The sequence below is a fragment of the Oxyura jamaicensis genome, chromosome 5 (assembly GCF_011077185.1).
Source record: "Oxyura jamaicensis isolate SHBP4307 breed ruddy duck chromosome 5, BPBGC_Ojam_1.0, whole genome shotgun sequence".
Lineage (NCBI taxonomy): Eukaryota > Metazoa > Chordata > Aves > Anseriformes > Anatidae > Oxyura > Oxyura jamaicensis.
In genome coordinates, this window is record NC_048897.1 from 43,648,161 (window position 1) to 43,673,444 (window position 25,284).

The 25,284-nt window shown below is 39.2% G+C and overlaps 1 protein-coding gene across 4 annotated transcripts in view; it reads left to right on the forward strand.

Moving 5' to 3' along the window:
• The window catches only part of TECPR2 (tectonin beta-propeller repeat containing 2), a 42,968-nt gene extending 22,821 nt beyond the window's left edge, over positions 1 to 20,147 (forward strand). For 3 of the 4 annotated variants that reach the window (XM_035327508.1, XM_035327509.1, XM_035327510.1), the window contains exons 16-20: positions 459 to 692; positions 4,223 to 4,371; positions 16,177 to 16,318; positions 17,528 to 17,677; positions 17,944 to 18,485. In XM_035327508.1, the coding sequence (XP_035183399.1) occupies positions 459 to 692; positions 4,223 to 4,371; positions 16,177 to 16,318; positions 17,528 to 17,677; positions 17,944 to 18,101 (833 nt within the window). In that variant the 3' untranslated portion in view covers positions 18,102 to 18,485. Of the gene's footprint in view, positions 1 to 458; positions 693 to 4,222; positions 4,372 to 16,176; positions 16,319 to 17,527; positions 17,678 to 17,943 lie in introns of all 4 variants that reach the window. The other variant, XM_035327511.1, reaches the window with a different exon arrangement.
• Positions 20,148 to 25,284: the final 5,137 nt, after the last annotated feature.

Genomic DNA, 25,284 nt, shown 5'->3' on the forward strand with positions numbered 1-25,284 from the left:
CTGCAGCAGAATCACATTTTATTGGTAAAACTGTAACCACACTGAAGAATTCTACTGTTAGATAATGCAAGTGCTAACAATTGGAACTAAGCACGCTAGTTTTATTGGCAAAAACGTGTGATGTAGAACTGGGAAGGAAAGGTATGCTGTTTTTCTGAGGCAATTATCAAGGAAACAGAAGAGCAAAAGAATAAGGGGAAACAGTGAACTATTAGGTCTGTCTTCTCCCTCTTAGTTTCTTCAAATGAGATCACTTGCTACTTACCTGATGTAAGGGGGTTGGGGGAAGCAGTACTTAAGTGCCTAAATAAGCACTTAGGATGCTTATTTGTACTTGAAAATCTTAATCTAAGATCTTGAGTTTTGTCTTCAAACATACTGATTGTTTTCAGAGGAAGTGTTAGCTTTCTCAGAGTGGATTAGCAATGATTTTAATAACAGAAATGTCCTTACCATAGGAAGCTTTTTGTGGCTGTGCCAAAGCAACAAGGATCTGTTTTGTGTCAGTGATCAGAATCCTCAGTTTCGTCCTTCTACGGTACAGCTGCCACCGGAGGTTGAAATGGTGCACTATTCTGCCTGCCAGGATGCCATCTGGGGTTTGGATAGTCTTGGGCAGATATTTATCAGAACACTTTCATCCAGCTGTCCAACAGGGATGCATTGGACAAAATTGGATCTCTCTCAACTAGGTATGACATTTTTATTGAGTAGACTGTCTGTTAACTCTTAGCAGGCAGTCTATATTTTCATTCAGAAGTGTCTTTGGTTTACTGATCTGAAGTATTCAATTTATTGGAGTAAACAGGACCTTACAATAATGGGCATCGCAACAGAGGGCTGTAAAAAAACATGGACCAACTTACTGCTTTCAGACAATGTTTTCTTTATCTTTTTGCTGGAGACAGCATGTTCACCCTTTGCAAGAAGCTTTATATGCACTTGTGCTTCTTATAGGTTGTCAGTCTGAGACCACTCTACCTGACACAGTGGTGTGCAGATGTACCAGTAGCTTGAACTAGTCCAGTTCTTGTACTACAAGTGGTGTAACCATAATCACGTGGCCCTGGGCAGTTCCATACTCAAAGCCCTGTATTTTGTGGGTAAATGTGCTCTTAACAGAGTGGCTAAAGCTTCCTTAGGATCTTGTTAAGGAAAATTTTGCTCAGAGTTTCATCATCCATAGGTGATACAGATGATGACACTCTAATGTTTGGATTGATAGCGATCTAATGATTCAGCATAATGTCAAGAATGTGTTGCTGTTTAACTGCCCCTTTTTGTTTGGTTAGGAATAAGACCAAGGTTGGTTGACCACATTTTGATCATTAAAATATCCTCCCAGTTTGGCTCTTTTCATCAGAGATAAGGGTAATCTGGCCACTTGACAGCTTCACTAGTATTATTCCAATTGGATTTATTTCTTTAATAATCTGAATATCTGCTAGAATATTTTTTTCTCTTAATGCTAATCTGTTTCAAGAGAAGGTTTTAAAAAAGAATGTGCTAATATAAAATTAAACTGTTTTGCATTTTTTTCCATTTTTAATGGCAGTATTCATGATTGGCCTGACAAGCAATTTTATCTTTTGTGTTCTTTACATAAAACTTTTTAAAGAGTCTTTTAAAAATAATATATTTGCCAGTTGTAAAACAGGTTTTCCAGACCTGATGAATTGCTTCCAAATCATCAGTCTTACCATAGTTTAAGTGATAAGCGATGCCTTTTACCTTCACTGACCTACAGGATAGTTTTGTTTGTACTGTCCTTTTCATCTTGCTTAGCAGAGCTTAAAGTTTTCCTCAAGATACTCTTACTTTCCAGTGGTTTAGATAATAACTGTGAAACTGAAATAATAAATAGCTTCTTGCTATTGTCTGAAAACCTCAAAACATTCTAATGGAAACGCGTGCTAGCTGACAGTGTTATCTGGCTTGTTCACTTTAGCCATGCTGGGGTTCAACCATTGCATTCAGCTGTTCTTGTTAGTTTCATGGCACTCTGTTTGGTGATACTGTAGAAATCCGGGGTCAGGAAATATTTCAGACACCACACTTTACCTGTCATTGTGAGCTAATAATTAAAATGCAGAAAAATTCCAGTTTTTTCTCCAATTAAATGCATGTGGTAGATTACTGCTGACAAGATGGTGCCTACCCACAGTTGTAATATAAGAGACTTGATTTGCTCTAATGGGGCTGAAGAAATCAGAGAATTATTTCTATTGTTGAAATGTATGTCTGCCTTTACTCCTCAAATGTTAAGACTGTGAATTGGAGGAAAAAAGAGCAAGTTACTGTAAAATGAAATTCAGAAATCTGTGTGGAGGTGATCAAGTTGTCAGCATTTATGTTGAAATATTCATATTATGTTAGTATCTTCCTCTTGCCTTTACACTATGTACTGAGAGTAGTATCTGGTAAATTATTTTGATTAGGGTTCCACTATCATTATCAAGGTTTCTAAACACAGTAGAATGACCTTTAGGTTTCAACTGTAAACAGTGTCTCTGAATCACACTTCTTCTTTCTAAACAGTGGATGAATGTGGTTAGCATGCCCTTCTCCTACCATAAAAACAGTAAGTGGGAGGAGGGAGAAACCCCAAAACATTTACACGAGGGCTGCATTTTTGAATCTCAAATTGTACTGCAGACGTAAATATCAGCTATGCCGAGTAGGTGATATGTGATTCCGTGTGCAAGAGCTCTGATGCTTTGGATCGGAACATTTCAACAGCTGAGCAACATGTGACAAAGCCATCACGGCTAGGTGTACTCTGTAACACGGAATCATGAGGTTTTAAAAAAAAGTTTGACTTTGCTGAATGTCAGGCCTCTCTACCTGTAATAGAGACTTGCTCTCTTTTGAAGCAGTAGAAGTTTTTGTGCATAGTTGTGCTCTGTATGCTGTTTTATAATAAGAAGCTGCACAATTAAAGGGAATTCTGGGGTGAGATGAGCTAATTCAAATTCCTTTGATTCAGAAAGTTAAATAACTTTGGTCGTCAAGGAGATCTGTTTACAATTTCAGGTAACTAAAAGATAAAGGAATGTTAGTCCTGTTGTTCCCTGTTCTTTCCCTCAGCAAGCCTTATTGAATATTGCCTTCTGCAGAAAGTGCTTTGAACTCCTACTCTGGGGGATGAAATCGTACCCCCTCTTTAAGGAGCGATGTACTTTGCAGGGATTTGTTGCCAGATTCACATCACAGAAGAGAAAACTGTTACCAAGAATGGGATATCCCAAGCACTGCTGGCATGTTCAATCAGCCAACAAGGCCTATTTTTAGAGTCTTTAGTTTGGAGTACAACCAGAGCATTCCTTCTGTCGTATATCTGTCATGATTGAGTCTTTTTCTTTAGAACATGTTTTCCATTACTTAGCGTTGTGTTGTCCCAGTGCTGTGAGGAAAAAAATATCAAATGTTACGTATATTAAATCACATGGCTATTTTGAAATGAATTTAAGGGAGTTAGAGTTCCAGCTCGCCATTAACTATCGGTTCTGTGTCTTTACTTTACAAACTTTCAGTAGCAAGACTCCTAGGTGTGATTGGATATGCAAAAAAAAAAAAAAAAATCCAAAACATCCTTTTTCTGGGAGCTTTGTTTTCAGTGTGCTGACTTACATAGGGTTAAAATACTGCAGCACTTCTGACATAAGTGTAATAAATATGTACGCTAAATATAAACCCATTTGAAAATCAGCTCCTTTATTTACAGATGTGACACTGGTATGTTAACACTGAGATGCATAATCCGTATGCTCTTGTATTTTTAAATTGCTGGTAGCATTAGGAGTGTTCAATGCTGAATGTATTACTAGCTCAACACCATGAAAATTATAAGCATGGCCAGCTACAGAGAAAAGTTCACATTAGGTCATGTGAAAGTTTGTCTTGGCGCTGATAACGTTTGTTACAGAATTTTTTCCCTGCTTGAATTCAGTGATTTTAATAGCATATTTTTAGTGTGCTTTAAAAATAGCAGTATCCTGTGACTAAAACATTTATTTTTAGATTGAAGAGAAAAATGCCTTACATATACTACCTGTTGGTGTTATTCATTTTATGCCGTTATTTTTCTTTCACAAGCTTGTAATCATTTTTATGTGCCTGTGTTTAAAGGTAGCTTAATACAATCAAGTCTAACTAAAGGTGCTCATTATTAGCTGAACGTAAAAGAAAAATGTCAGGTTGCTAATAACCTCTTTGTTGTTAGGTGCCATAAAGCTGATCAGCTTGTCCTGTGGAAATCAGCATGTTTGGGCCTGTGACACCAGTGGTGGTGTTTATTTCCGTGTAGGAACCCAGCCTCTTAACCCCAGCTTGATGCTTCCTGCATGGATAATGATTGAGCCACCTATACAGGTAAAATGCTGATTTTAATTCTTTGTAACACAGTGGTTTAGCTCTGCGCCTGTGGAAAGGAGTAATTTAACATTCAAGGAAAACAATAGGACCGGATTTAAATGTGTAACTTAAACTTCTGTCACACACGTTCAATTTCAACAGGATTTATCTTCAAAAACAAGCAAAACAACAACAAAACAGTCTGTGTAATGTACTCTAAATATGCTGCCTTATCACCCTTAATCATCCCAAGTTCATCTAATACTTATAAATAACTTTATTTTTTTCTCAAAAATGATTATTTGTCCTTTTTTCATCCTTAATGAAAAATTTATATTGTAGTAACACAGCAGCTTTATAGGCACGTAGTAGAATGCAGCCTTGAACTATATACTGAGTACCTACTTGTACGGTAGCCAAGAAGCTAGACTGGCAAACAGCACAAAGCAGAGGGTGTGGGAAGGCTCTACTCACATGGCGTGGTACTGAAGTGCCTCCCTCCCTCTTCCTTTATCCTTGCCCCTGTGAGTCTGGGATGCTTGCCAGGGTGCTGTGCCTGGATCTAGGGACTTTCCTTATCATCCGGTGGTTAGTCAGCGTGCCGTACAACTGCAGCTCTTCTCCCTTATTCCTGGAATTGGCAAATGAGATATCCGTTCTACCTGCCAGCTGAGAGGAGCAGAGTGGAAAGAAGCCTCCTAAAGTACACTAGGAGCATATTTTCTGGATATAGCGAATGGACAAAATATGTTTATCCGGTGTCTGGTTTCTTGTTTAATCTCCCCTTAAACTTGGGTGCTGCTCATGCTTTACACATTCCACAGTTTAACTTGCAGTTCTGTATCGTGGCTCGAGACTGCTGTAAAAGAGTTGACCTCTGAGTACTGATTTCATTCTTTGCTCCCTGGCATGAAATCAGTTGAGCTGTCTGCTGACCTAGCATGGTGGTGCTGGGATGTGTTTGCATACTTGATTTACATTTTATAATGTTACAGAACTATTTCTAAAGATTTTGAAACACATGGTACTTCTTCAGGGTCGTATTAAGAAATGAAAGTCAATCTCTGGCAGTGAAGTTGCAATAGGTGATTTGTTTTTTACATCATTCCCTTTTACTTTTGCTTGCCTCTTAACAGCCAATTATTAGCTCCTCCTGTGAATCTTGGGGGTGTAGCAGCAAAGAAGGCCAGGGAAACAGGGAAATGAAACTGCAGATTTGCATCTCCTCAGTTAGCTCATCACTGGTTAAACTAGTCTGTCTGTGCTGGGAATGTGGTCAATCAGACCTGGAGAAATGGCATCTTGTTTTTGCAGAATAGCATAACAGGCTGATAAATAAGCACTAAATCATTTGAGTGAGGGCTGTCGCCAAAAGGGGTAGATTACACTGCTCACTCTTGTGTGCTGCGGAGTAGGTCTTTCTGATGTAACCTGTAAGATACAAATTTGTCCCCTAATAGGGGGCAGGGCAGCAGGAGGAGGAGGCTGAGGATATGAATGATGATGTCTTCCATGAGGACAGTTTTCTTAAAAAGTGTGGGGGAGAACATATTCCAGGATGTATTCCACATAATTGAGTTTGCCAATAGACAGAACTAAACTTTCATTGTATATTCTAACGAAAAATGTATCTAACCAGGAAAATAACCTGAAAGCCTTTCACTACACTGCTAATATTTTGTCTGTACTGAGTGCATTCTCTAATCCTCTACAGAAGTTGATTAAACAGCTCAATACAAAGGTGTTTACAAGAAGTCAGGATTTGCTTTGGCTCATTATTTAGCAGAGACTTCCTTATGCAGAAAGTCTTGGAGAAAGCTGAAAATCATGTTACTTCCTATAGCTTACTGAGGAAGCTGGGTGATGTTGCCATCTAAAATGATAACCTCCTGCTACCCGGAGCATTCTCTTTCTGTTATCTTGCCAAGTCCCGACATTGCATATCTGATGAGTCAATATGAAAGGGCAAAAATTCAAACATTGCCTGTAGAGATGAAAACTTGTGGGCTAAATGCTTGTTTTGAGACAATTCCAACACACTGAAACAAGTAATTAAAGTACCAAGGGAGCAACCACCCATGCTTTTCCAAAGGCTGAATGCAAAATAAGAAAACACGTGAACTTTAAAATTACTTCCAGATACTACCTCTCAGTGTTTGGATAACAACTATGACAAAGGATGGTTGAGAAGTGAACTGTTTTGTGCTTATTAGTAGCTCCTTACTGTTATCTGTCCCTTAATTGACTTTGATGTACTTCATGCTGCATCACTTTATGTTCACAACAACAGAAGTATTGTAAGAAGTATTTGTGAATGGTTCAGTCATCTTCTGCTTGAAGAGGGAAATCAAAATTGTCTTTCAGTTGCTTTAAGCACAGAAATACCCTCAAATAATGTAATTTAAAAGCGACTATGGATGTTTCATTCCCTAGTAAATGTCAGAGCCAATATGACTTGCTGTATCCCAGATCTCATGACTCATGAGCAGCTACAGGCTCTGCTTTTACCGTGTCACTTATTGTTAAAGAAGTGCTGTAATTGCACAGCATCATTGCACAGCCTCACAAAGGTATTCAGAGACAATGGTTTTGTTAGATTTTTAGAATAGACGTTTGGAGTAATTTCTTTCACTCAGAGGGTGGTGATGCACTGGAAGAGGTTGCCCAGAGTACCTGTGGCTGCCCCATCCCTGGAGGTGTTCCAGGCCAGGCTGGATGGGGCTTTGGGCAACCCGGTCTGGTGGGAGGTGTCCCTGCCCATGGCAGGGGGTTGGAACTGGGTGATCCATAAGGTCCCTTCCAACCCATTTTGTCTCTGATTTTGGGCACCTACTGAAAAAGATGCAGAAGCAAAATCTGATTTTGAGAATAGCTTGCTTCTTACAAGTATTACTTAACGTAACACTGGCCTTAGAACCACCTAATCAGATTTTATAAATTTGCTGATCTCTTCGGTAAGCAAAACTTGTATTTAGGGAGAGCTAAAAGAAACAAGGATGAGAACAACCATTTGTAATGAGTTAGCAATCACCTATTGCATGCAAACAATCAATCTTACTCTAAGAACAGATTAAACATTTTAATTGTCACTTGTTTAATTGCTTGTCTATGGTCTTTCTTAACTGGAATTTCTTGGAGCATAGGATCAAAAAAGCTTGTTTTATTAAGTCAAGAAGTTTATTTAAATAGCTGTGTAGCTCATCCAAACTGTGGAGAGAGAGGGACTTAATTAAAAAGATGTCCACTACTTGGCTACTACGTAAACCTGTTGTTGATTTTTGGTGTAATTCCTAGGATCAGCAGGAGAGTACTGCTTAATGCAGTTTGCCGTAAAATGATCCCTTCCAGTAAGGGCATTTCAAGGTAGAGGAATTTTTGGTTTACTGCTCTTCTCATAAACACCCTTCTAATTGTCTTTTTCTGCTTCAAGCTTGATATCACAGCTAAGGTAAGATAGCCCCTTCTAAGGTAGTAAGAATTCTGATTAGTTTTTGCACACAAAAAATAAAAGAACGAAATAAAATTGTTGGTTATTCACGCTTTCACTGTCATGCAAAAAAAAAAAAAAAAAAAAAGCCCCAAACCTCAAAACTAAGAAGCAACCGTTAAAAATGGCATTTGAAATTTCAGGAATTCTTGTTATTCTGCAAAAATCAGTGCACATTAGATTTAATTTTTTTCAATACCTTCCTTTTTCTTAATCTATGTTCAGCGTAAGGAGGTTGGTTGTGCCCTGCAGATGTTGGGTGACGTGTTAAAAATAGCTGCCATGATCTTTGTTTACTTTCCTCTCTTTAATTAAGAGTTCTTCCTACCTTAGAGAAAACTTTTACGCTGCCATCTGCCTTGCTTTTGCATTTTCCCTATTATTTTTAAGGCCAGTTCTACATTAGGTGGTACTTAGAGGATGAAGTGATGAGTGCATCTTTTTTTGGCAGGTGCCAAAATCAAAGCTGAAGTGTAGGGGAGATTCTTTTGAAATAATTGTTCAAGGATATTTGGAGGATGAGGGATTTTTTTCTGTTGAGAGTACTGTGTTGTTTTTACTTCAGAATCATCCAGGCTAGTGCTGAAAATACTTGCCATGGAAAAGTCTGTTATTTGTAGCGCATAATCCACATGACTGCACTTTTCAAGTCAGATTGTTTTCAGGAGCACAAAATAACTTGCACTACCTACCGGTTGCACAGATGTAACTGTTGGGAGTTCTGCTTTGGTGTAGTAAGACAAGATGTATAGAAATTAACAGAAAATATTTTTCATTAGACTAAATATATTTAGGTTGGGGAGGTAAAATACTCATTCAAACTTCTGGTTATCTGTACACCAGACTATCTAGTCTGTTGTTCCATGTGTCTTTACTCTTGTAAGGCCTCCTGAAGACACTGGGGGGAGAGGATTTTCATGGAGGACTACAGTTTTCAAGAAGGTGTAAGGAAAACCTGTATTTGGCAGTAGAGTAGCTGTTCCAAGGTGGGTTGTGAATAAGCATGTGAGCTCAGAGTTCCTGCTGCAGTGTATGTTGTTTCGCTGATTCAGAATACCGTAATGTTTAACTTGAAATGTTTACAATTCTTCACAGGCATGTGCCTTTCTTATAGGTTACATAAGAAGCTTATTTAGATACTAGAAAAATGCACCTTCAGCATTTCTAGTAAAGTCATCTCACGCTGATTCCACTGCTCAGTTCAGTGCTTATTATCGTCTGTTTTGTTGCAAGTTAGGAAAACTGTTGCCACTATATGTCACAGTATTTTTCTGCTTTGGAGTTTTAGCCGTCTGGTATTTGTTTTAAGGCATTGCTATCGTCGTCTTCAGAAAAGCGCACATGTAGCCTGTCACATTAGATAGCAATGGTTATCGGTACCAGAAGCCTCCGATCACAAAAAAGGTGCACAAAATGAGATACACCCAGAAAACCGAGTACACGATTTTTCCATATCCTTTTGAAATGTGATCTTAAGGTGGTGCTTCTGCTTCTTGACAAGACAGCTTATGCTGAAAACAGAAACCGCGGGAAGGAGAACCTTTCATTTTCATGCTTGCATTTGTGCAGTACTAGTAACACCCTCAAATCTGGGCTCTTCCAGTGTGCCCGTACTTCTGTTAGCTAATACACAATATTTAATTATTTTACAGAGATGGAGAAATATATTGAACCTTCAGTAGGGTAGATAAAGTAACTGAAACGATTGATGTTGAGTTTTTAGAGTTTTTCATAATTACTGTAAAAATGTCCAGGTAATGGTATAAAAAAATCATTGGTAAAGGGTATAGGACTTGATTTAGCAAGCAGTTGCCTTGATTTCAGTGGAACTATTGTCATGCTTGAAAGCAGTGATGTCCTGAAGTATTTATAAATAGAAGAACTTGAAAAGTGATTTTGAGAGGTGGTCATAAGAAATTACTTCTGCTGGTATATATTGAGTGGTTTTTGTTTTGTTTTGTTTTGTTTTCATTAAAGCTGCAGTTTGTGAATTCTGGTTAGAGCACTTTATTGCTTTTCATGTGACTGAACTTCAGCTTATCTCATTTTAAAATCAGCGGGAGGCTGGAACCAGTTTAGTAATCAAAGGCTTGGCTTTCGTGGAGTAATTTGGGCAGCAGAGACAGTACTTACAGTGAGAGGACTCCAGCAAACCTAAAGTCCCCACTGAGTAAGGAGCCCGCCTGGGACAACGGATGGGCACATCCAACCCTTCTTCCTTGAGTGATGAGCTTGAGGCCCCCTCCGCAGTGTGGTGCTGAGCAGCATCCCCCTATTTGAGCAGAATGGGTACCAGCAACCAGATCTGGCTAGTGGGCCTTGTGCTCGGTTGCCTTCCCCGGAAGCTGGCTGGGCTGCGGTGTTTCCCCTGCCCTGGTGGCCCATCCTGCAGAGCTGTCACGTAGCCTGGTGCTATCTATCCTTTGCCCTACTGAACCTGAGCCTAATGCAGCCAGGGAGCAGGCAAGGAAGAGGAAGCTGGACTCTGTACTCCCGTAAATGCACCCTCTGCCTGGGAGGCAGTGATCTGATTTTTGATCCCCAACCCCCTGCAGTACTGTTGTTATCGTCCAGGAGCGTAACACATTTCAGAGCCTTGTGTTTGGGGGCCACACCTCACCTGGAACAGAAATCAGTCCACAGCTTTGGTGCTGGATGAGTGCTGCTAGATGAGGGAGTAGCAACTGTTACATCCCGAGTGCATCCCCGGTATTTCAGAGGCTTACAGGGCACATTTTGAATCCTGACAGACTGTAACTTTCCAGAGTGTCACAAGGTCACTCTTCGTTTAAAGAACAAAACCAAACCTCCCACCAGTAACTTCCTGGGGTTTTGTTTTAATGATCCCCCCTACACATGAACTCCAGTTGTGTAAGTGAATTATATCACTTAAAGGTTAATAGGCCTTTGTAAACCGATGCAATAGAGAAATCAGAATTTCTCTTACTGTCAAAGGCATGTGGCATTTTCATCAGAAATCTGTTACATGACATGGAGCAACACTAAGATGCAAAATGGCAGAGAAACCATGAGTTTGACAACCGTTAGAGTTGTCAAAGCAGAGGTGAGGCTGAGTTTAAATATGCATTTGTGTTTTTATTGTACAGAAATGTTTTACTTTCCTTGGTAAGGCATTTACCTTTCAAAACCTACAGGCAAGCGCTTCTCTTAGCATAGAATGCATGAGAGGATGTTTTACTGATGCTCATTAAACTTGTTTTAAAACAAAACAAAAACCCTGAAATGCCTTGGTTTTCAGAGCCTTGCTTATCAAGGTTTTTATTACCTTGTACTAAATTGTGTTCTGTTTCATGCGAAGTGGTGAAACATGTAGTTCCATGCATGTAGTGTTGTGTATTTCTATAAAGACATAGTTGTTCTCATCCTAACATTTTAATTTTTTAGTGTGCTATTAAAAAAAAAGAAAACACCTGTAGTGGTAATTACAAAATGTTGTGTAGGGCATTACAGGCTTCTGTAACCTTAGGTGTAAGACCGTGTGACCAGAAGACGGCAGGGCTAACCAAAAGACTAGGCTCGTGTTTTGAATGGTCTTTGCATTATTATTGTTTGTAATTGCTTGTAAGCAACAGTTGTTGTGCTACATATTCTGAAAGTATTTTGTGGACCTGCTAGAGCTTCACCACACTGAACAGTGGTGTGGATTTGGCATGACCTTTTCTTGTATTTTGTGACATATGTGTGTGTACAAAATATATTTGCATATCTCTGTGAGAAAAACACTCGGAGTTGACAGAGGTGAGAGGTCAAGAAAACTGCCTGCATGCCTTTTTCCCTTTCTTGGTTGTGCGAGCCATAGACTGGAGTTATCAGACTGAGGCTCGGGTCTGTTTACTCGCTGAAGGCACAAAGTGGGGGAAGGAGTCATGCTGTTACTCTGAGGCTGCTGAGGAAAATAAGGTTCCAGTTTTTCAGTCAATAAATAACCTTTCTCTGACAATTCTATGGCAGCATTACTGAAAAACATGGAGCTTCAAGGCAGACTAAACATAGATTCATAACCTTTCCTGCTCTTGTATGCTGCATTGAACTTTTCTACAGAGAAAAAGGGGCACTTGGTTTAGCAAGCTGTTCTGCTCCTCAGAGTCCAAATGCAAAACGTTCTGGTCAGTACTGCTCCAACGTTGCTCCTGCTTGGCTGATATCTCCAATGGTGGAAGTGATTTACAATTGCTGTTCAAATGGAGCTCTGAAAATAATATGCAGTGGTCAGGTCCATATCAAGGAGTCTCTCCAAGCTGCAGTATTTATTTGTCATGCTAGTTAATAAGGTCTGGATGTCTGTTAGCCATCAGACCAGTCAGATGAGTCTGATCTACGTACAGATAGTGCCCAACAGTCTGGGAAATTGCTCAGCAGTGATATTCTTACAGCCTGGCCCGGAGCAGCTGAAAGTATTTCTGTTTTATGAAGGTGAGTAGAGCATTCATACCTTCATGCTGCTTGTAGCCACCAAACCATTATTTAAAAAAAAAGAAGTGGGGGGGTGGAGTTGGACAGGCTGAGAATGTTCTGTTTAGTCTTCCTCACCCTGTGTGTTTGCAGCCGAAAAGAGATAGGGGAGGTCTGCTGATACATGGACTCTCTAATTCTGAAAAGTGACTTGGAAAATGCTCTGATGCGTTTTTTGTGTGCGTGTGGGTTTTGGCCTTTCCTCCTTAACAAGGAAATGAACTGGTGTGGTTTGGGTTCATCTGTAGCTGAAGCAGTTACAGTAAGGCAAAACTTCAGAGTTCAGGGGGTGAAAACTGCACTAGTTTTTACTTTGGATTTTGTTGGATACCATTGTTTAAACAAAGCTCTTGCACTGAAGCATATTTCTCTGCGGTCTGCAGAAGGAATAGAGTTATAAAGCTAACGGACAACTTTATAACTGAAATATGTTTAGCATAGTTACTATTTAATGATACCATTTAACAATTTGTTAGTTAAGTGCTTCTTTGAAGTTTACTTTGTCTTCTGGTCAGCATTGTCTTCTGGTCAGACACTTGGGTGCTAGCAAACTATTTTTCATTGTTCTTTTCTGTATCAGGCAATTAGGATATTCACAGCTCTTAGCATGCAGTGTTATGTACTGAGAAGTACACTGTGACTGAGAGCGGTGTCCAAACACTGCTTGAGCTCTGGCAGGCTCAGTGCTGTGACTGCTGCCCCGGTGTCACAGTGCCCGACCACCCTCTGGGTGCAGATCCTTTCCCTGACACCCAACCTGACCCTCCCCTGTCCCAGCTCCACGTCATTTGCTTGGATCCTAATATAGATTTCATGAATGCTGTTAGAAGTTAATTGAGTTAAGAAAAGGCTACTCTGAAATAATTTATTCATTTTCATGGCTATCAGTCTTTGAAATGTTATCAGCAGATTTATAAATTTGCACTGATAGCTCTCTTTATTGCTATAAGAAAAATATTTAATCTATAGCTGTAGAGATCCATTTCTTGTTATATAGATTATAAAATACTTTAAATGTTTTTATGGTAATTGAAACTTAGTGAAAAGGAGGAGTATTTGAGATGTTCTCCAGAAGTGGTACATTATGTCAAGAAAACTCTAAATCAGTTTTATCCTACTGTGATAGCCATAGGAACATCTTTTTGTTGCAGGTAAGTGCTTTCTGGGTAGCCATCTAATGTGTTTAAAACCTCTGCAACAGGCTCTAAGAATTGCCTGTGCCTGTTTCCCAGCATCTTGTCACTGCTTTGTTCCAAAAGCTATGGTACATAATCACATCACTAGCTGTCCTGTCAGTCATGTCCTTTACTCTCTTTCACATCAGAAGGCTGCAGCAGAGTGGGGTGTTTTCTGCTAAGAGCACTGGATGCTGCCATCGGTGTCTTGCCTGGATCATTTATAATAAGAGTGAGTAGGAGGATTGTTTCCTTGATGCAAGTTTATCAGAAAGAACTAAGTCTGAGAAAGGAAAAGAAAGCAAAAGTGCAATACCCAGAGAGGCAGGAAAAGTTGAGGAAGGAGGAGCATGCTTTAAAAGAGAGAATTTTTGTCCAAGCTTGTGGCAAACTTGTGGAGATCCTAGAAATTGATAATACCGTTTGTTTCTTCAATTGATTAGTGCTGAAGAATTAAGTAGAGATAATTGCTTTGATTATACTTGAACCTGTAGTGATATCGGAAGCTATCCAGCATGTGTATCATGCAACTTCATTTATGCTACACCTTTGGAGTATTTTGTTTGCTTTTTTTTAGCTTCCACTACCTACAATTTTGTACTAATGCACAGGCTTACCTGGTAGGTGTGAGCACTCGGTAAGTCTAGATAGAAATATTCCTTCAGTTATTTCTAGGGGAATTTGTTTCTAGGTAAATGATAGAGGAAGGGGAATGATATCCTGACATGGAAAAGTGGAGAGCAAGGTGCACAGTTCCCAACAGATCCCAAGGGTCACATCACGCCCTTCATCACATTTTCTGAAGGACTGTAGTTGCAACATGAGGTATGTTGCAGACCTGGAGCATAGATGTACTTAGCAGTTCATGGTGTGAAGCAGATGAGGAAAGAGTGGCAAAGTCCCTAAATCTGAGGAAGAGATCTCTATGATAGAGTAAGATTGTGGGAAGAAGGAGATAAGTGGATTAAAAAAAAAAAAAGGAAAAGCCAAGATCTCCTGCTGTGTGCAGTAACTCAGTGTGCACTAGCTATTAGTTGCAGCTCCCTTGAAAGCACGGAACTACGACAGCAGAAGTATGGAGAGGGATGTGATGAAGAAAGGGGCCCAGGAGTGAGGATAATTTGGGTGAAGAGGGTGGCAAGACAGAGGGATGTGTCGTGTGGGTTATCTTTATTTTTCTTCCCTTTCCTCATTTACAGCATATGAGAGATGGGGGTGATAATGTTTTTTTTTTGTTTGCTTTTTGATGTTTTTTTTTTTTTCAATATAGCAGTTTATTTGTAATATGATAATAAGAATTTGAAAGTAGCTAGGTAGTTATATATTCTACGTATTTGATGTTCTTTAAGACAAATTGTGTCTTCCTGTAAGCGTTCAACCTGCAGCCATTGTCAGTTTACTGTCAGCAGAGGTGAAAACACTTCCTCAAGGCTCAACCAGCTTTGAGCTCCCAACAAAGTGCAAGTACCTGATGAGAACACAAGCATGAGAAGACAGTCTGTCAAAGGTCTTACCACCTAAATAGACAGGATTGATTTGGAGCTGCGAGTTGAACCTGGTTATAACTGGGTCAGACCCAGATCAGGTGTTAGCATGAGAATTTTCAAAGCAAAACCAAAGCAGGTAACTGTTACGTACACAGAAGGCCCATCTGGTGCTGGGTTGTGCACTTGTGTGTGTACTGATTATGGTCCTGTATTCCTAGGCTTATACATAGGAAGAGCTGCTGCTTCTTGTGTTTATCACACTGGATATTTGGCTTATGTCTGTGAGATTATTGCAAGAAATGCAGTGCTGCTGTCAGATGATGACATATTTCAGGACATCTTACTGTTGTCTTCATTGCAACATTTATTAGGCTGATGTGCAGAAAAATCCCTTTTTTCTTCTTATCTGCGTTTTATTTAAAGTACGTGTTTTTTTTGTTTCTTCTGTGTGCGTTTTTTTTTTTTCTTTTTTAAGGTATTTGCATACACTTAACCTGTTGGCTGATATATTTTGCTACAAAGTCATGACCTTTATGATGTATGTAAAATTCTGTGGTCAGTAACACTGATTTGGGATAGTAGTTAAGGCAAATTTCCACAGGAGCAGGTAGAGTAAGGACCTTCCTGGGAGCAGAATGGGAAATGTATTTCTCTTGGGCTCACCATGAGTTTCATGGTCATATTCCTAAAGAATGGAATACTTTAGGGGAGAGGCCAGATCACCGCATCATTGCAAAGATGGGGATGTTCAGACCTTAAAAATGTGCAGCTTATGTATATTTAGGAATACAGGAGAGATTTAGTTATGGTAGGAAAACTTTCAGGAAAGCAATAGGAAAATACCGTTCTTCCTGCATTTCTGTGGATGAGTTCTCTCTTCAACTTACAATTGAAATGGTATTTGATTGGGATAACAGTGTTTGAGCAAATACTAGTATTATTAAACTCAGATGTTGAACATCAAATATGAATATTAACTTCAGCTGACATTCACTCATGTTCCTTTTCTATTTAGGAAGGGACTGACTTTTTTGAAAAATGGTTAATTTATACAATGACAAATAAAAAGTTAAATTTCTTTCTGTCCTTAGTCTCTGGTGAATATTTTACAACTTTTGTGTGTGTACTTCTGTGAGGAGCAAGTGTCTGTATTTAAAGATACAGTGGTACAAAAATTAAATACTGTGCTTAATTTTTATAGCCAGTAGGAGTCAACTTGGTCAGCATTCATTCAAGTCCAAATGATCAGATGCTGTGGGCAATTGATAGCAAATGGAATGTCCACGTACGAGTGGGAATTACAGAAGAAATGCCTGTAGGCACTGACTGGGAGCATGTACCAGGTAAAAACTAACATGTTAATTCCTTGTGCTTCCTGCCATTTTCTGTGATTTTTTTTTTTCCCTTTTGTTTTTTCAGTTTGATAGCAATGCTTAAATCAGATATTTTTCTCAGTAACCAAATTTACTTATTTATAGAAACTCAGTAAAGTATTCAGTTAGGGTTGTCTTTTAAAGAAAACCTTGGTTTCACTTAAAAATGCTCTGTAGTTAACTGAAGAGAAGTCTGGTTTTCAGATGAACTTCCATTGTGTGTGTTATTTCAGGCTCTTGTCAATGAATTAACGAACAGTACAATTATCTTTCAGTTAGGATTAAAGCAATGCTCCTATGCAATAGTAGACTACGATGCTTTGGGAAGTTTTGTATTTAAATGTGATACAGTGTGGGGTTCCTGTCTTGATGTGGCTAAAAAATACCTAATGTGATTTTGCACATCTTTCTATTAATTCTGTGTGCTGGATGCATTCTGGATTAAGTAATTATATTTCCATTTTGCCTATAAGTAAAATTAAATTTTAGTTGTTTCTTTTTAAATATCTGTGTATTGATGCTGTCTGCTTTTTAAAGATATTTCACTGGAGAAGTGCATGGCACTTCAGTTGTAGAGGATCTGCTTTCTTTTGAAGAGGAAGAAAAAATGTCCACCATGTCTATAATATTAACCATTTTCAGGCAAACTAAAATTATAACTGTCAGATTATTCCCCATCTGTTAGTGAAATACAGTGGAAGCTCAGAAATAGGTTTGTGAAGATCCTCAGTTGGTTGTTGCTTGTGGCTATGGCTACATAACAAAGTGTATCCACGTTGTGATGTTATTACAGCCAATAGTTGCAATGACTACAAAGTCTGCAATTAAAAAGCCTGTTTGTTTACAGCTGCTCCATGTGATGCAAGTGCCTGCATTCTTATCTTCCGCTGATAGAGGGCAAGAAGCTCAGAATCTGATAGTGTCTGCTTTGTTCTCCTCCCTTAAAGTCTGTGTAAGGAAAAATGTAGTCCTAAACTGTTGTCTTACCAATTCTTTCTTAGCCTCTAGGAAAACTAGGTATTTCTTTGTGCCTTTTATAATTGAGTTCTTCTCTAGTATTAGTATCAGAATATATAAAAATATTACAGTCTCACTGTCTTCTCTTAAGCTTTACTGCAAGTGTATTTACTACATAAGAAAGCCTGTGATTATTGCCTCCTCATGTCCAATTATCTGTAGGTTTGCAGGCATGTCAGCTGGCCATAAGTACAAGGACCGTTTGGGCGCGCTGTCCAAATGGAGATGTAGCTCGTCGATATGGCATCACTGACAAGAATCCAGCAGGAGACTACTGGAAGAAGATTCCTGGAAATGTCTCACGTTTAACAGGCGAGTTGGCTCTGCGTGATAATCCAGAACATTGTGATTTGTGCTGACTTCTGCCTGCTGGTGCTCAAGCTGATCATTAGCAGGGAGAGCTATGTAATCTAAATGCTTTGTGGACAGCCAATTTCACCAAGGTGCTTTTATCACATTAGTAAAAAACCTTCTCTGCGTTCAATTAGAAAAAAAAAAAAAATCAAATGTTATTTATTTACTGTTTATTATTGGAGCCTACTACCTTCATTAAAAGATGGATAATTTATGCTTTGCAGTGACCCCTCTAGATGAACTGTGGGCAATCAGCACTTCAGGATCCCTTCTCCAGCGCCTCACTAAGACCTTTAGCCATTCCCATAATTTGCAGAAAAATAATGATGCTTCTGTTCTGCTTCACCCTGATGATTTTGAAGATGAATGGGAAGTGATATGAAGTATCTCAAGCTTGTGAAGCAGTGAAAAAAAACAGAAGGACATACAGAATTACTGTAATGTATGTACAGAATGTTGGATCTAAAAAGCCACTCATGTTGGACCAGTGATATTAGCACTTTTGTATTTAAAAAACTGACATGTTAAATAGCCCTCAAGCTGTGAGTTCTGATGTCTGTTCCAGTATCTCTTGGGAGACTCTTTAGGTGTGGCATACTGCAATTGTTATACCGTACTACTGTAGCAGCTCCTTTGGAAACATAATTCTTTAACTTATTCTGATTAGCAATGAAAGTGAGTATTTCACAACAGCATGCACACTAATACATGTGTACTTATTTTGAGAAGGATTTCTGTTGCATTAAATATTTCTCTCCAGCAGAAACATTAATTTTTTCTCAATTTCTTCTTGTATGTGAAACTCCAAACTTATGGGAACACTCTCCAACTATTGTATATATTTACAATAATTTTTTCCTTGCAGCATGGAAGAAAGTATGTTGAAGTATTTCTTATTGGGATCTCAGAACATTGTGATTCCACAGCATTGGTGTTGAAATGAGCTTAGTTTGGTCCGTTTCCATATAAATATCTGCTGCGAGGCTATACTAACCTTCCATGTCTACAAATTCTGTTTCTAACTTGGCTTCATTCACAAGTGAGAAGTTTGGATTATACCTAATATCAGGGGGACGTTTGCTCATTTCACGCAGCCATCAGGAAGCTGACAGTTTTGGTGGGGGGTAAGTCCCACTTCGGAATAGGAAGAAGTTGCATGTTGGGTTTGTAGTACGATGCAGGAATGTACAAGGCAGCTTTCATAATACCTGTTATTGCTATATTTGTGCCTCCAGCCAGTGCTTTAACATTTGGACTCAAATTGTTTTGAGTGCCAAACATAGATGTATTAAAAGCAAAATGGTAATTGATAGAATTACCTGTATATCCCATTAAAAATTGTGATATTGTGAGAAAATACTTAACAATATTGTGATTTTTAGCTATGTTAGCTAAATTTGAAGTGTCTTATACTTAACAGATGTTACAGCAGAGGTATGTGATGAACTGGGAAGTAACCTAAGTTAATCATTGCAGTTTATTTTTCTTTAAACTCTAAATCTTTTTTGAAAGATACCTCATCTTTTTTAAGCAATAGAACTATGGATGAGAGAACTTTAGTTCGGTATGTAGGCGGAGGAGTTTTGTGTTCTTTCTAAGCTTATAAACCATCAGAATGTTTAAGCAGCTGCTAACAAATACTGTAAATGAGCCAGCTTCAGAAAAGGCCGGGTGTTGAACAGTGGGGATGTTTCTGTTTTGAGAACTTAATCGATACATACAGAAAAGGATGTGTTTTATTTTTAACCTCTGTTCTCTTTCAGAATAATTCATGCATGTACTGCACTAAACTTGGAACAAACGAGGTGCAAGGTGAGAATGTAGATCTGTGGAGAGAGAACCAAGTTATGTCACTTTCTTTTGTTACTATTATTTTTAGTACCACTTGTGATACTGGCTGTCAGTTCTCAGTCTGTTCTTTTAGTCTTGCAGGGTGGACAGCTTTGTTTCCCTTTTACAGATGATGCTTGCTTCATTGCTAGCTCATCCGTATATGGAAAATACCCCCAGAGGGTTTTTTTAGCCTGTCTGGCAGTGGATTGTAATGGAATCTGCTCACGAAGTAACCCAGTTTGTTTTATGCAAGCGTAGCTTGGTATCTTGAGGACCCCAAAGAAGCTGAAACTCAGCTCCTGAATCAACCACTTTGGAGAAGGGATACGGGTACTTCTCTGCACCCTACCAAGCACCGGATGCTCAAGTACAGTGGCATTATTTAATAGTGACACTTTTGTATTACATTTTTCAAAGTTATCTTAGTAATGGCTTGAGCTTGCTAGTTGTTTGTTTACTGTATGATACTGTACCTTGCTATGGTCGTTAATATTAAATTGGTGTCGAGCTCTTCTCAGACTACTTTTTAGGGTAGTTTTAATAAAACTAGGGTTTTTTTATTTTATTTCTGTATTTAGGTTTTTGTTTGTGCTTTGAGACAAGTGCAATAAACTAGATTTTTAAGAAATAAATGACTGTGGTAAGACTCATCTGTTGTATGATTCACAAGAGTTCTGTTTGTCTGGAAATTGTCTTGCTGCTGAAGACAGACATGCTTATAAAACCCTTATCTTACTGTTACCCCAGATAATATGGTAATGGCAGTGTAAGGACCTGGATACTGGAAGGTATATTTCATATATTTCTTAGTTGATAGGTGTGTCAAACCAGCCAAATGATCGTCTTCCAAGCAAAGAGAATTAAACACTTAGAAAATTGAACATTAAGGTTATTGTCTCTATATTGAGATTGTCTTTATATAACAAGTAAACAAAGTTTCTTTCCTTATACACTACAAAAATTGCACTTGTTTGTTAAATGCTTCAGCCTTGGGTGAAGGATATGCATGTGTGATCACAGGTAGGAAATGTTCTGGCAGAAAATAGGTGACTGTGCCACGTGCTGTAACTGCACCCTGCTTTGCGTTTTAAAATATCTGAGCTCATCAGAAGACTTCCTGTGTTTCTGGGCTGGAACTGTAACAGCTTCTGAGGCATAATAAGCACCATTGCCTTCACTTCCCACATGGGCAGACTGTTTCCTGACAGAGCTGTGACCTGTGTAACTTCACACAAGAAGCCATAGCCACGATTAATGACAATTCAGGCACTTAGACCCACTTCCAACCACGGGAATCCTGCTCAGATTCAGATTGCAATGTCTTCGCTAATTATGTTGACAAACTTGTTCAGCTGCCTCTGTTGGTTCCTGCAGGGAAATTCTGGTCTCCTTACAGCATCAGCCTGTTCTGTTATACAAGAGTGATCCTTATATCACCAGACGGATGGCAGTTCAGATGCCTGAGTTGAGTTGTTGTGAAACACCCATCTAGATGTCCAAGTAACTCTTGTTTTTCTGTGTTGCAGCAATAAAAAGGAATGGAAAATGTTGAATGGTACAAAACAAGTCTTCCACTAACAAGTGTCAAAATACTTGAATTGCTTAAGTAAGATAGTAAAGTTGCTGTTAGGAAATGCTGTTACTGCTAAGAAGATGATGAGAATTCCTAATTGTGGACTTAGGCCATTGTCTAAACATAGATTTATGTTCACAGGAACAAATAATTTGGAAAAAATGATTAAATCTGTATGAAGAGCATCTTTGGTGCGATGTACAAGAAACCCAAAACCCACTTCGCAACACACATGGCCATCAGAAGATCTGAACCCCTTAACTCTTCGGCATTGCTTTCTTGATGAGTCTCAAAGGCACTTGTGGCTTATTTCAGACTAGCAAGGCATTTTGGCTTGTCTTTTTGCTTCTCTCATGAAAGTCCCTTCAATGGCTGAGCTGTTGGTACCAGTTCTGGATAAATTTTGAGGAACAGCCTCAGAGAAATTTTCATTAAATGATGTTCTGGGCGTGAGGGACTGCAATTCAATTGCCTGTGTGTCTGTGCCTTGTTGATTAGCCAGTACAAAAGCATAAATCATCTGTGAAGATACTCAGATCTACTCCTTACTGTGGTGAAAATATCTGGTCTTTAATTGTTACATTAACCAGCCCTGTCCACATCCTATCCCTACCTGCAGGAGTGGAGAGATAAGATCTTAATTAAAGACTTCTACCTGTAGAATATGAGGTGTGGGTTTTATTCCTCTCACAGCCTCCCAGAAAGGAAAAGTTGCGTGTATCATGTTGGCAGGTAGCCAGCAAAGAAAGCTGGTGTATCCCTTGCCAAACAAAGTAGCTCACTCTGGTTGTTTGGTAATGAGTTACTCTAATTAAAAATAACCATTGCACTCTCACTTCTGCAGAAGAGAAGAGAATTTGTAATCTAAAGGACTGGATTTTAATTAGTGGAAAGTGAAAGCTGAGCTGCAGTCATCTTCTGTGAATTACTATACCCAGAGCTGTGCTGATAACAACTACGCTATCTAGATAAACAGAAGTCCCTTTAGATTGCTGAATGGTGATATCTAGGTTCATCACAGAAATAACTCTGGATTTCTCATCGTTTGACATCGAGATAGGGAGTGAGGTTTTGGGTTCAATTCAGGAAGTTCTGTAGATAAGACACTGGCTGGTAGCACACTGGAAGCTAGGTGAAATTACCCTTGTGATTTGTTTGGTCTTTATCTGTCTCAAAGTCTATGTGAATAGATCTAACGAAGTTGTTACGTTAGCCATAAAGTTAAATCTTGCTTGATGCTGGTGGGGGAAAAAACAAGCTGTAGAAGAAGCCAAGATCTGTTTGAGAAACTTGATATTCCTATGAAACATAGACTTATCAATTATATATGTAATTGATTTCTGTTTTTATAAGCTAACACAATGATAATAAAATACCAAAAATATGAAATCCCTCAAAATGAAAAAAATGCCCTATCTTTGGCCCTCAGAAATGACTAAAATATGCTAATTTTTGTAGCCTGTGATTGCCTGAGGCACCGAGTAATGCACAGCTGAATAGCGCTGAATGAAACTGTAGTTATGGATGAATCTTTCAAATATTATTCACTGTTTTCTCTCCATTATAGAAGTAATCTGAGATTTATTTTTTTAATACATCTTCCTCGTAACCTCAGTTGAGATTCACTTATGGCAGATACAGCTGAAGGAAGAAGGCCTAAATTTATAGCACTTGTCCTTTAAAATTGCATATACAGAGAGAATATGCTAAATGGTGAGTACAGAATTAGATTAATACCCTGTATTTACTACCTTGATTTTGCACAAGTTGACAGCGTGCTTTATGTGCGTATTGTAGACCTGTAGTCTAATGAGTGTGGCAAGTCTTTGCCAGGAGAACTCTCTGCTATTATACAAGTGCATAGATACCTTGTATATAGAATGGAGAAATGGTATAGATATTATTACATCTGTGAGAGCATAAGACAGGAATACACAGTAGATGACTCCTGCTTGAAAAATACATTGCTGTATTTTGCCTGGCCTTGTGCTGGATGAATTTAGCAAAGCTCATCTGAGTCAGATGAAAAATCAAGCTAATTGGAACTCTCTCCGAAAAAAAAAAAAAAAAATAGATTGGGAGGAAAGTTCCGGGGAAGCACCCAGCAGACTGCCTGGCACATGTGCCTGGCTGAGCAGCAGGGGGGTGTTTAAAAAAGAAGTAATTTGCTTGGGCTGGAGGTGGGGGGTAGAATGCAAGTGCCAGCAAGAAACCCCCCAGTCCCAGCTTGCTACAGGGGACAGCCAGGCAGCTGATCGCAGGAAGGGCAAAGTAAGTCGGGTAATTGCTAGGACGGCTGAGATTTTATTTGCTCGGCTCCCACGCTTGTCTTGCTAAATCTGTTCTCTGCCTCGACAGATGGGCCGTAGTCTGCTCCCTCTGAGCTGCACCCAGCGCTCCGAATTGGGAGCAAGGAGCACGTGAACCAGCGGATCTGCACCTCCTTCCACCGTGCTGTGGTGAAAGTCAATTATTTCAAGGAGAGCACGGTAAATGATCGGTGTAGCACTTTGAAATAACAGGTTTAGCACTGTTAGTTCGCTTTATAATTACTGTTATAATAATGCCAACCTTGTTAAATATTAACACTGGTGCCATAGGTACTTGTGTAGGAGATCTATCCGTCTTTGGTTCTAATTAGCTGGTTAACAAAGTACTGTCAGCATGGGCTGGGCGTTTAAAAGAACAAAAGAAATCTGAAGTGTGTGTTTGTACTAGGAACAGATAAATTGCAGAGCTGAATCCTGTTAGTCTCGAGGCCTGCTGACTTCCTTTCATCCTGTTCCTTGCCTAGCTGAGGGATCTTTTTCCTGCCCTTCTATTGCAGCTGTGTAATGGGATGGTGCCCACACAAAGCATCACTGGGAGGAGAGCACAAGGCTCTGTAGAGGCTGTTCTGAGTGTTTTGTGTCACCTTTTCTTCCTCCCCATCTTGCTGATTTTAATTGCTGTATATAACAGGAGCTGAGATCCAGGAAGGCAGCAAAGTTGTTCCTTCAACTTAAGCTCTACTATTTTGTGTAAATTGAGGTTAAAGCCAGCAGGGCTTTTGTTACCTTTGACCTTATACGCCCTTGTCTATAGTCCTTTGCAGCATGTTTTTCACCATTGCTGGCTGCTTGCAATATGGTAACTTCTTAAACCTGATTTAATAAAAGACTTTCAAGATGGAAGGTGACAGATGTTTTTTTCATTTTTTTTTTTTAAATGGGTAAGAGATACTGTATCTTGCCAGATGAATTTTCAAAGCACGCTGAGCAAGGTGAGCTCAGCTTTCACTTAAAAGGCCATGCTTCATTCAATCCCTGAGTTTCGCAATCAGACATCCAGTGATCCAGAGGAGCAGGCTGGCATCTGTCTTACTGTTAGGTTCAGAGACCTAAAGAGGAATATCGTCTGTGCAGAACTCTACTTGCTAAGAGCTATCTCACTATCTCCTGTAGCATATTTGTTCTGGACAACATGGACAGACTTGTAGCCTACATATAGTTCCCTACTCTGCGATTTGCCAGCTGCCATGGTGGGTCTTTTGCAGATCTCAGCAAAAATGTAGATTTTTTTTAGATTTGGGTCTAAGGTTTCTTGCTTTAGATCTAGGGTCCTTGATAAAATTCCTGAACTCAGCCAAGGTGGAACGTGTCAGTGTAACACAGACATAAATCACATCCTAGTTCATATGTCACAAATAAAACTTTCTTCACGCTAAATTTCACAAAATTTCATGCAGTTTTTCATTTTGAAAGTCAACATCACGTGTAGTAGTACAGCTTTTGTTGTATCGAGGACCTTAATGGGTCACAGTGACATTCAGCTTGAGCTGGTTATTTTTGAAATCCAGTGTCTAAGGGACTGAGCTATTAGAGCTGTCTCTGATTGTGTACCGAGGTGATTTGCATATCATTATCTTATTTGCTTCCTGCGTTCAAGATTCCCATCTTTCGTTATTGATCTCTGTTATTTTAGCAGTACCAACCTGTACAGAGTGAATAAATTTAAAACAATGATTCCCAGAACTCTTGTGTGAATTGACCTGGGTCACCACTAAAACTTTCCTCCAGAATTTTCTGTGCTTTTTCCATCAGGTTTCTAACATAAGCAGAGAAGTAACACACTTCTGTAAAGCAAATACGGACCACTTGGCAGTGCCCGATGGAACATC